Below are 11,609 nucleotides of genomic sequence, written 5' to 3'. Positions count from 1 at the left end.
TGCAGTTTGTTGTGGGATCTATAGTTCGTTTTGTGGACAAATATACACAATATACACAATTTTATTTTTCCGCAGCTTTATTTCAGATCCAGAGGAATAATTGTTTTAATTCGTGTTGCGGAATGTAATAACTATAAATATTGGCATTAAAGTACTAATTATTCCCCTACTACAGCTTTTCTTCACAAACAATTGCAAAACTACCGATAATTGAAAAAATAAAAAATCTTCACCATGATGGCCAGACGCGGAGGAAAGCGCATCAGAATGGATGATATCCCGCCGGAATATGACGAGCAAGGGTAGCTTGCAGTTTTAATTTATATTTGAATTCAATTAAATACAAATCGTTTTTTAGAGAAAATGTAAATGATTCTATTTCGGATGGAGATAGTCCCACAAAACGCATGACAAGGTTGCGTGCCCGTGGTGGCGTTCGTGACAAACCTCCAATTATTGACGAAGATGAGGATGATTTTTGGGCTCCTGTGGTACGCAAGAAGAAACCGGAAAAGCCCAAGAAGCCACCAGGTGAACGTCGTGAAAAGACCGAGCGTCAACGCAAGGAACATATTGACAAGGAACAAGAACGCATTGACATGGAACGCGATGTAACAACAGATGAGAATAGCTTGTATTTCATAGTACGACATTCCAAGTCGCCCATTATGAACATTGTCGATGATTGGATTGAACAATACAAAGTGAATAGGGATACCGCGCTAATTGCGTTGTTGCAATTTTTCATTAACGCCAGTGGTTGCAAGGGTAAAATACCAGAGGACACCGAACATCCCATGGATCATACAGCTGTTATAAGAAAAATGACAGAGGAGTTTGATGAGGTAAGATGAAGTGTTGTTGCTATGCATTACTTTGCAGTCTTACACATTTTTTGTTTTATTCCAGGAAAGTGGTGAATATCCCCTAATAATCCCCGGTCAACAGTGGAAAAAATTCAAAATGAATTTTTGCGATTTTGTACAAACCTTGGTCAAACAATGCCAGTATTCCATTATTTATGATCAGTTTCTGATGGATAATGTCATTTCATTGCTAACTGGTTTGTCAGATTCTCAAGTTCGAGCTTTCAGACACACAGCTACATTGGCTGCCATGAAGCTTATGACTGCTTTAGTGGATGTTGCCCTGTTGGTATCAAATAATTTTGAAAATGCAGCCAAACAATATGAGGCAGAGCGACTCAAGGTAAATTTCCACATTACTATTATTTGAGTATAATAAATCATCTTCATATATTTTGTTTGCAGTCTCGTGATCGTCGAGCATCGGATCGCTTGGAATCTCTAATGGCGAAAAGAGCTGAACTTGAAGAGAACATGGATGAAATAAAAAATATGTTAACCTATATGTTTAAGTCTGTTTTTGTACATCGTTATCGGTAGGTGTTTTCATTTATTTAAAGTCTTACTATAATTAATAATATATTTTTATCTCTTAGTGACACATTGCCGGATATAAGAGCAATTTGTATGGCCGAAATAGGTGTTTGGATGGAAAATTATCCACAAAATTTCTTGGATGATTCATATCTCAAATACATTGGTTGGACACTACATGACAAGGTGGGCGAGGTACGCTTGCGTTGTCTGCAGGCCCTGTTACCCCTTTATGATAAGGAGGAACTTAAAAGTAAATTAGAATTATTCACCTCAAAATTCAAAGATCGTATTGTTGCCATGACTCTAGACAAGGAATTTGAGGTTGCCGTACATGCTGTCAAATTGGTTATAAGTATTTTAAAGTAAGTATTTAATGGCACATATGGATCTTTGGTATATTTCTTTTTAATGGTATTTTCATTTTATAGGATCCATCCGGATATATTGGCTGATAAGGACTGTGAAATTGTCTATGAGTTGGTGTATTCATCCCATCGAGGTGTTGCCCAGGCAGCTGCTGAATTTCTTAATGTACGCCTGTTTCATTTAACTGCTGACATGGAAGAGACAAAATCAAAACGAGGCAAACTTCGTTTACCAAATACTCCACTAATACGTGATTTGGTGCAATTTATGATTGAATCGGAATTACATGAACATGGTGCTTATCTGGTAGATTCCTTTATGGACAATAATCCAATGGTTAAAGATTGGGAATGTATGACGGATTTGCTGCTGGAGGAACCGGGTTATAATGAAGAGGTCTTAGACAACAAACAAGAGTCGACTCTGATTGAAATTATGGTTAGCAGTGTAAAACAAGCAGCAACTGGTGAGGCACCAGTTGGACGAGCCAGCAATCGAAAAATTTACCTCAATTCCAAAGAATTAAAAGCCATACAAGATGAAAAGGTACGATTAACGGAACATTTTATTGTAACACTACCACCCTTGCTGGAAAAATATCAAGCGGACAGTGAAAAGTTGGCAAATTTATTATCAATACCACAATATTTTGAATTGGATATTTACACCACCAATCGTCAAGAGGCTAATTTGCAATCGCTATTGGATAAAATGAGCTATATTATGTCCGTACATACGGATCGTGATGTTTTGGAAACATGTGCCAAGACATTGGAATATTTGTGTACCGAGGGCAGTGCCACATATACGCGCTGTGATGTTGCACGCTCTAATATTATTGATAATGCTGTTAATAAATATAAGGATGCCATTGAAGATTGGCGTAATTTAATTGCGGGTAAGTTCAAATTCCTCATTGATGTGTTTGTAATTATTTTTGTTAATATGTGTGCGTGTGTATTTTTACAGGCGAGGAATTACCCAATGAAGATGACATTTACAATGTTATAAGTTCGCTGAAAGTTGTATCGATACTTTATTCATCGCATAATATGAATCCGTGGAATCTGTTTGATTCTCTATTCCAAGATGTGGATGAGTGTCAGGCAAAAGAAAATCCTGGTCGTAACATTCCCAATGAAGCCTTGGTGTATTGTATTGAGGCCTGTTATTTTTCGATAAGTTGGGGTCTATACTATGTAGAAAATATGTGTGAATCGTCACAAGTAGAATCTTCTGTTAAGGAGCTACGTACAAATTTGGATAAATATATGTTTGCCTGTTTTGAATTGACACGAGATGGACCCACAGATGATGTTCAGGAAGCGGTGAGTACTTTTCTGTTATTATTTTTCTAAATATGAAGCCCATTTACTATTTTCTATTTTAAAATTAATGTCTAAATTTGAAATTAAGGTTTACTAATATAGAGGCCCTTATTTCTAACACAATTTCATTATCTTAAATTGTTTTTTGCAACATTTTAAAAAATTGTTTCTTTTATTTTCTCAACTACAGGCTTATCAATCAATCTGTGATCTCTTGATAATATTTTCCGATCAATTAGCCCGTAATGAAAATCCTAATGTTCGCACGCTGGAATACAAATCAACATTGGATGAGCAATTGGTATTGAATAATTTCGTACAACATTATGTCTTTACGATAAGACAAGAAGGTAATACATTTACGATAATTACGATAATTATAGTTTGTAACTCAATGCAGATTCTATTTCCGCAGATCTTCAGGACGAGACTCGCATAATGGAATTACACAAGAAGCGTAACTTCTTGGCGTCATACTGCAAACTGGTGGTTTACAATATAATACCAACAAAGAGTGCGGCGGGAATGTTTAAAAATTATGTTAAGGTAAGTTTCAACTTAATTCATTTAGGGTGTAGCAGATTCCTCACAATCACTTTTATTATTTTGCAGTGGTACAATGAATATGGCGATATCATCAAGGCCACCTTGGGCAAGGCGAGAGAGATTAATAAAATTAATTTTGCATTGACGTTACTTTTGAGTCTCATTGCTGTTTTCAAAGATCTACAGAGTCAGTCGGAAAATGAATTGGTCTCCAAGAACTCTCATGAATTCAGCGAACTTAAAGAGTTGGCAAAACGGTTTGCTTTGACCTTTGGCTTCGATGCTATCAAAAATCGTGAACCCATTATTGCTTTACATCGTGCTGGTATATTATTTGCAGTTGGTGAAGTGCCTGAAGATCCAGTGGCTGCACCCAAACGTTTACTATTCTTAGAGGTGTTAAATGAATTCAATCACAAACTGTTGAAACAAGATAAAAAAGTGATTTTAAACTTTTTGGATCGTCGTATTTCACCCGCGTTGCCTTCTAGTAAACAAGAGGAATATCAGCCATTATTTTTATATCGTAATTCTTTGGTTCACGGAGAAACTGATCAGGCTCCGGTTAGCTCCAAACGAGCATATGCTCGCAAACGACGTGGTGATCATGGTGAGTTTATAAATAATTTTGTTTTAATTGTACAATATTTTTCAAATAATTGTTGTGAATTTTATTTTCCAGATGATGATGACGATGAGGATGACTATGAAGATGAACACAATGATCCAGATTTTCGAGGATAAGTTCCACAGCCTTTGGTAATATATTAAGTTGTAGAACACGTAGTGTTGTAATTTTAAGTAGTAATATTTAGTTTTCCTATTATGTACTAATAAAATATTTAAATTACTTTACAATAATAATAAATTAATTGAATATTTATTCTGATGTTTTAGAGTGAAGAATTCTCTTCTCAAAGAGAGTGCTTTTAACGAAGGAAAGTCCTTTAAAAAGGCCACTTACGTAGGAAATACGCATGACAAATTATCATGATTGCGAATTTATTGTAGGAAACAAACGAAAACGAATTGTACATTATATCAGAAGATTTTATATTAATAAAATTTGATACAATTTAACAAAAAAAAAAATAAAAAGTAATTAAGAATGAAATATCTTAGAAACTAAATAACGCTTTTCATACACTATTTTCTCCAATATTGCTCAGCATAATTATTGGCTTTTTGCATAGCTATTTCTAGTTGTTCCTCGAATTGTGTTGATGTTTTCTTGCCTTTCATATTGCAAACGTCATGGGGATTTTGACCTTTTGGTGCGGATACCTGTGCTTTAAAGACAGTGGCAAATTCTTTCAACCATTTTTCGGCATTAAATTCTTCCGTCTGAAATTGCTGTGATTTATTAAGAAAAAAAATAAATGTATATTATTTAAAGTCATAACAAAATATGATTCAATATTTCATATTCAAAATTATTTAAAATTTTAATTACCTTGGGTACACAACATCTTGCTTTCACAACACCATCGGCTCTAGCTATGACCAGTATAGGACGATCTGTACAGTGTTTGGTGGCCTTTTGTAGTGGTACCTCTTCCATTAAAACGGAACTGGATATATAATGCACTAAATAGGGATGCGTCGATGCGGGCTTTTCTTGTAACAGATTACGCATTTCGACATCTAAAAAGTCTCTGAAATAATATAAACGGAACATAAAATATATAAATAATTTTATATATTAAATTACATACTTTATATTTGTTCTGGCAGATTCTTTAAGACGTTTCAGTATATCATTTATCCTCTCCAAAATGTCCATTTTAAAAACATATGGCAATTGTATATCCGTATGAAGTAGATTATGTCGTATCTTTTGTAATTCCACTTCGGTAGCATTGGACATTTTATCAGTCTTGAATTCTTTCTCCAACAAATCGATGCGATGTTTCAGCAATTGACTTACTTTGTGGACCTGTAATGACATCAACGTCTATGTAAATGTGTACATATATAAATTGGGATAAATAATGTACCTTATCAGCCGCCTCTCCAGCCACCGCTGTAAAGGCATATCTGGCACGGTTAGTTTGTTTGAGGTTGGTTATGGCAAATTGTTCTAATTCCTTGGTGTTTGTAACGTGTGTTCCACAGCACAGCTCTTTTGATTTTAAATCAAAATTATCACAATTAATAGTTACCAAACGGAGACCAGTTTCAGGATATACTTCGCCCGGTACCATTGTCACATCATTTTGTTGTAAAATATGTGAGGCATTACAGAGTTCAACATTCACTGGTGAAGCCGAAGAAATAATTTGACTAGAGATTTTCAAAAAAATTTATTAAAGAAATTGTAAATTCGAGCAGTAAAATATTTTTAAAATACCTTATTAACTCCTCAATTTTTGCAACATCATCCTTGGTTATACGTTTTCCTATTAATCCAACTTCGAGTTTACAACAATCACTGGTAACTGAACTAGATACCTGATATGTGACTTTATTAAATAAAGCTCTCACAGCACCATTTAATAAATGTGTAGCTAAAAATAAGAGAGGAAATGTTGTCATTGAAATTAAACGAATTCATATTCTTCAATTTTTAATTACCTGTATGATGGCATATATTCCGCTTACGATGATTTTCATCAATTTGAAGTACCACATTATCACCGGTAGCCAATGTAAATTGTAATCTTTCCTTTGGCAATTCACACATGTGCACCACACAATCATTTATACAGAGTACATTTACAACTTTAAGTTCTAAATTTTCGTTATTTGACACCTTTACAATAATACGACCTCTATCCGATTGCTGGCCACCCGATTCATAATAGAAATTACTTGCGTCTGTTATAATGGAAACAATATCATTGGTATCAGAGGTACCGCCATTGCACACCACCTCATTTACACTAACATCATTGTATAAAATTCCTAAAACCTTTGATTTTAATTCGGGTATTATATACTTCTTATCCTCGAGGTTATAGGTATACGAATATTTGTGGTTATTTTCTGTGGCTGGTAAAGATTTGGTCAGTTCTGCTAATGCCTTTTCTATATTCTTGTAATTGATGGCCGTTTGTTCATTTAAGGTCATTGAGTTTTTCGCCTTTTGTTTTGCATTTGCCACAGCTTGTTTATATCCATCTGTATCATATGTCATATCTTCCAGTTGGGCTAATTTCATAAAATTCTCCTCTGTTAGACCATAGGTATCGGATAACTTATATAGAAAATCACCAGGAATTGAATTATTTTTAAATGTATGTTTTACAGATTTGAATTCACGATATGCCGGTACAAAACCAGGACATTCCATTAAGTCGACATCCTCTAAATCGGGATATTCACTTAAGACCTCATTAAATGCCTTTGCAGAATTTTCTCTCACACTTTTGAAAACTTCCTGTTCATGCTTGATTAGTTCCAATATGTCGTTTTGTTTATTTTGTATTTCTGGATAGGCGGAACCCAGTGTCTCAGCAACAATAGGCACAAGATGATGTAACAAATTTTCATGGACGAAAATATTTTCCGATATTGTTATGGCTTTTCGCAGAACACGTCTCAGTTTTTGACTAAATAAAAAATTATAATTTTTTATTAGCCTTTTATATCGAGACTAGAACTACTTCCATGACTTACTTTTGATCTGGCAGCATACCATCAGCCAAGCATACGGTTATCATTCTGGCATGGTCAGCTAAAATTCTATAGCCTGTATCTAATGTTGCACTATCGCTGCTAGTTGGAAAACAACCTGTATACTGGGGAGCTTTTGATACCTATTAATGATAAATTATATAATTATGTTTTCAATTTTGATAACTTTATCCCTTGACTTGCCTTTTGAATGGTATTGAAAATTGGCATAAATAGATCAGTATCATAGTTTGACGATTTATTTTGTAAAATTGCTGTAAGTCTTTCAAAGCCCATACCAGTGTCAACATGATGCGAGGGTAATTGCGTAATAGAACCATCTTCATTTCTTTAAAAAATAAGATACACAAAAAATGCATTAGCTATACTATATATACAATAATGCTTGTGCAAATATTTTTAGCATTGATATATCTACCTATTATATTGTATAAATACCAAATTCCACAATTCCGTTAAATCAGAACGACCAGCATTTACCAGTTTAGCTCGATCTTCGGAACTGGCTAAATCTGGACGATGATCTATGTGTATTTCTGTGCAAGGCCCACAAGGTCCGGTCAAGCCCATTTCCCAAAAGTTGTCTTTACTACCGAATGACAGTATTCGAGAGTTGGGAAAACTACAAAGGAAATCATTTAGTTTCATAATTGGGAGTATTTAGTTGTCTAATATACCCTAGACTTCTCCAGATATCAACACATTCCAGATCTGCCGGCAAACCCAAAACTTTATCGCCTGCAAAGTATGTGACATATAATCTAGATGGATCTATTTTATAGGGACCTTGCAGCAATTCTAAAGCCATTGCACAAGCCTCACGCTATAAATAAAACATATTTATAATTTATCACCTTGTTATACTCCAATCGAGCTATCAACCTTAAAATAATCGCCAAAGGACCAATTCCCTAACATCTCAAAAAACGTATGATGGTAGCCATCCCCGCCAACCACTGACAGATCGTTATGTTTGCCACCAACCCGCACACATTTCTGGAAATTTGTAACTCTTTTGTGGGGTGGCTGCGTTTTGCCCAGGAACACAGATTTAAACTAAGAAACAAGAAAACGGTAATAATAATAATAATAATAATACTAGGCATAGTTTATATATGATATTTATTACCTGGTTCATTCCAGCATTTACAAATGATACAGTTGGATCGCAAAAAGGCACCACCGGACTAGAGCGCACAAATTTATGTCCATGATTGTTAATGAAAAAATCCACAAAAGTTTTTCGTATTTCACGCGAGGATAATACCCTTTGCAATTTTTTGGCGGAAGAGTGCATCCTTTCCATTTAAGAACCTACTATTGATTATATATAATAATACCCCAAAGACTGATATAATTGCTACTTTTTTCCCTCAAATGCAATAAGCCGGTGTAAAAGAAGGCACCTAAATAAAAGCGATATAGCAGATGTTTGACTTAAAAGAAAAGCATTTTGATGCACCCAGTGTTCGATCAGACAGGGTGAGCCAAATGCCTTGTACGGAGCGATAGATTGATCGAATAACTACTTGCTTGTTCTAGAAAGAATGATATCGAAAAAATAGAAAATATAAGATTCTGGAACAGATATAACATAATACGATAATTGTGTGGAATATATGATTTTCATTCATTGGTGGACAGAGTAGAAAATATTTTATTTAAGTATATTTGAATATATTTTTAATTGTTTTGTCTCTATCTTTTTAATATCCTCAACGTTATTATCCTATGGAAATAAGTTTGAGTCTACCTAGTTTATTGCACAATTTATCTTACTTCCATACTTAAATCAAGTGTGTATTTGATTCAAAATTTCCCAAAGCCTAATATTTTTAGCAAACATATATCATGTCTGAATATGTACATTGTTATCGATCCAATACAATATCGAAGATATGGAATCAATAGATATTTCTTCTGATATCTCCCACTTGTGATAGGTCCAAACTTCACACACCCTAAAAGTGCATATTAATATTAGAGCGCGTTTAGACTACCCTAAATCCACTCGATCTCAAATGTCAATTTCATAGCGTATATGTCAAATACAATCCATTGGATTTGTGAACAGGATTGACGCTATGGAATTGACGTTTGAAATCGAGTGCTTTGAGTAGTCTAAACGCGTTCTAAAATTAATACTAAACATTGATTCAGAGCAAATATCATCTAACCACCTGTATCTAAAATTACTGGAACACAGCTACATTATAAAACATGTGTTACCCATTTTCAATTGTTTCCCTCGATCAAATGTCGATTTATAAATCCCTAGATCAAGGTAGATATACAATAGCCCATAATTTCTTTTGTTGTATTTTGATATGTCAAAAATATTTTGCCAAAACAAACAGATTGACAAGATTTTTTTACACAAATTCTCGTAGAAAATGTTAATAAAAGTATTGTCAAAAAAGCTCTTCGAAGTTCGGAGATTTTCATTTATAATTTTGTTTTTTTAATTTTTTGGTTCAACATTACAACAACATTTTTGACATTTATTTGTCCAACAGCTGGGCTGATGCGGCTACCTTATTAAATATACCTTGCCCTAGATTAATAAACAAAAAATAATAACATGTGCGACGACGTTTCCAAGGAAGAAACTAATAATTCTTCAGATAATTTAGACGCCGAAAAACGTCCTGTATTTGGCAATCGATTCCTAACCAATGAGGATGATGTTTTCTCCCATAATGCATGGTAAATATTTGAGAAATTTTGGCAAATTACTATTGCCGACATTGAGGTCATTTGCAAAGCAACCAACCGATTTGGAGTACACTAGACATCGTAAGAAACCAGCAGGAGGTGGAAGAGAATTAACCGACAAATCAATGTTTAATGAATTTAATGCATGGTATAGTTATAATTCTCCATAAATTCACTAAAATGTTTATTTCTCTTTTTTGTTTAGGGACAATGTGGAGTGGGACGAAGAACAAGAACAACAGGCACTACAAGCCGTTGAAAAGAATTCCTCCATAAAAATGTCCGATGAAGACAAGGCGAAATTTAAAGGTGATGCTGACAAATTTTGGGATTCCTTTTATGGTGTGCATCAGAATCGATTCTTTAAGGATCGCCATTGGCTGTTTACAGAGTTTGCTGAATTGGCTCCCAACAAAGACATCCAAGAGAGTAGAAGTATCTTTGAACTTGGTTGTGGTGTTGGTAATACCATATTGCCCATTCTCAAGTATAGCACAGAACCAAATTTAAAAGTATATGGTTGTGATTTCTCTGCAAAGGCCATTGACATATTTAGAAATCATCCTGAATTTGATGCGAAACGATGTGAAATATTTGTTATGGATGCAACATTGGAGAATTGGCAGGTGCCCTTCGAGCCCGATTCACAGGATATTATCGTTTTGATATTTGTTTTGTCTGCCATAGAACCAAGTAAAATGAAATATGTTGCTGAGAATTGTTATAAATATTTAAAACCTGGAGGTTTACTGCTTTTCCGTGATTATGGTCGTTATGATTTGGCACAATTGCGATTTAAAAGTGGCAAATGTTTGGAAGATAATTTGTATGTTCGTGGAGATGGTACAATGGTATATTTCTTCACACAGGAAGAAGTAAGGAACTTATTTACTGGTGTTGGCTTCGAAGAAGAACAAAATGTCATCGACCGGAGATTGCAAGTTAATCGTGGGCGTATGTTAAAAATGTACAGAGTTTGGATACAAACTAAATATCGTAAACCTAAGGTGTGACGATCTAAGATATAATAGATTAGATTTTAATGGTTTTATATAAGTAAATAAAGGACGCTTGCAATGTTTAGAAAAAAATCAACAAACTTATTCTGTTTGCATTTATTACTTTAAATCAAACAATGATAACATGCCATGTCTGAAATCCCCCCTTCCTCTGTCTTCCCCTTTAATTGTCCTTTAAGAATATGTCTACAATTTTGAAAATATTGAAAATGGGTTAAATCCGCCTTATGGTAAAGGCACGGTGTAATGTCTTACGCAAGCTTATGTATTTTTTTCCATATATATACCTTGGTACCTTGGGGCTACTTGAGTCGTTTATTTAGAAAAAAATGTTGGTTACTAGAGAAGTTTACAAAACATATTACGTTAGATATTCTACCATGTTTAAGGGCACAAAGCCACAAACAAAACCTTTAAATATCTCAATATAAGAAAAACGGACTTAAACCACATCCGAAATGAACGACTAATGCCATGTACAGACGAGCGTTGTTTGCTCTCTCATTCGTTGTTCGACCCTTAAGCGGTGTACACACTATTATTTTTGACTGTCAACTTTTTTATCGATTACTGACTGTCCAACAACCATAAATATT

At 34.4% G+C, this 11,609-nt stretch overlaps 3 protein-coding genes across 3 annotated transcripts; 2 read left to right on the top strand and 1 right to left on the bottom strand.

Annotated features, from left to right (window-relative positions):
- The first annotated feature begins 226 nt into the window (after positions 1-226).
- Positions 227-4,329, top strand: LOC133327975 (cohesin subunit SA-1). Its single transcript, XM_061536525.1, has 11 exons — positions 227-302; positions 359-845; positions 910-1,209; positions 1,272-1,402; positions 1,463-1,765; positions 1,832-2,667; positions 2,739-3,097; positions 3,288-3,447; positions 3,513-3,643; positions 3,710-4,257; positions 4,326-4,329. The coding sequence occupies exons 1-11, from the start codon at positions 235-237 to the stop codon at positions 4,327-4,329; spliced, it is 3,327 nt and encodes a 1,108-aa protein (XP_061392509.1). The 5' UTR covers positions 227-234.
- Positions 4,330-4,773: 444 nt separating this feature from the next.
- Positions 4,774-8,576, bottom strand: LOC133328017 (alanine--tRNA ligase, mitochondrial). The gene is made up of 12 exons (XM_061536570.1): positions 8,409-8,576; positions 8,162-8,335; positions 7,957-8,102; positions 7,698-7,901; positions 7,463-7,607; positions 7,262-7,401; positions 6,218-7,194; positions 5,994-6,150; positions 5,641-5,926; positions 5,359-5,579; positions 5,097-5,298; positions 4,774-4,996 (listed from the first exon to the last, which is right to left on the bottom strand). Exons 1-12 carry the CDS (start codon positions 8,574-8,576, stop codon positions 4,790-4,792), a joined length of 3,027 nt encoding a protein of 1,008 aa, XP_061392554.1. The 3' UTR covers positions 4,774-4,789.
- Positions 8,577-9,860: 1,284 nt separating this feature from the next.
- Positions 9,861-11,007, top strand: LOC133328039 (tRNA N(3)-methylcytidine methyltransferase Mettl2). Its single transcript, XM_061536591.1, has 3 exons — positions 9,861-9,985; positions 10,032-10,142; positions 10,200-11,007. Exons 1-3 carry the CDS (start codon positions 9,861-9,863, stop codon positions 11,005-11,007), a joined length of 1,044 nt encoding a protein of 347 aa, XP_061392575.1.
- Positions 11,008-11,609: the final 602 nt, after the last annotated feature.

The sequence above is a fragment of the Musca vetustissima genome, unplaced genomic scaffold (genome assembly GCF_032173495.1).
Source record: "Musca vetustissima isolate MV318-11 ecotype Yass unplaced genomic scaffold, APGP_CSIRO_Mvet_v1 utg24006, whole genome shotgun sequence".
NCBI classification, from domain to species: Eukaryota; Metazoa; Arthropoda; class Insecta; order Diptera; family Muscidae; genus Musca; species Musca vetustissima.
The sequence above is the reverse complement of the archived record's forward strand: the minus strand, read 5'-3'. Positions and strand labels throughout refer to the sequence as shown.

Bases quoted from the DNA above. Each gene is read 5' to 3' on its own strand.
- LOC133327975 (XM_061536525.1), top strand. From the start codon at position 235: ATGATGGCCAGACGCGGAGGAAAGCGCATCAGAATGGATGATATCCCG. The intron at 846-909 runs GTAAGATGAAGT...GTTTTATTCCAG, and splicing joins TGACAGAGGAGTTTGATGAG to GAAAGTGGTGAATATCCCCT. The intron at 3,098-3,287 runs GTGAGTACTTTT...TCTCAACTACAG, and splicing joins CAGATGATGTTCAGGAAGCG to GCTTATCAATCAATCTGTGA.
- LOC133328039 (XM_061536591.1), top strand. From the start codon at position 9,861: ATGTGCGACGACGTTTCCAAGGAAGAAACTAATAATTCTTCAGATAAT. The intron at 9,986-10,031 runs GTAAATATTTGA...GCCGACATTGAG, and splicing joins GTTTTCTCCCATAATGCATG to GTCATTTGCAAAGCAACCAA. The intron at 10,143-10,199 runs GTATAGTTATAA...TTTTTTGTTTAG, and splicing joins TTTAATGAATTTAATGCATG to GGACAATGTGGAGTGGGACG.
- LOC133328017 (XM_061536570.1), bottom strand. From the start codon at position 8,576: ATGCACTCTTCCGCCAAAAAATTGCAAAGGGTATTATCCTCGCGTGAA. The intron at 8,336-8,408 runs GTAATAAATATC...CTTGTTTCTTAG, and splicing joins TAAATGCTGGAATGAACCAG to TTTAAATCTGTGTTCCTGGG. The intron at 4,997-5,096 runs GTAATTAAAATT...AATAAATCACAG, and splicing joins CAAGATGTTGTGTACCCAAG to CAATTTCAGACGGAAGAATT.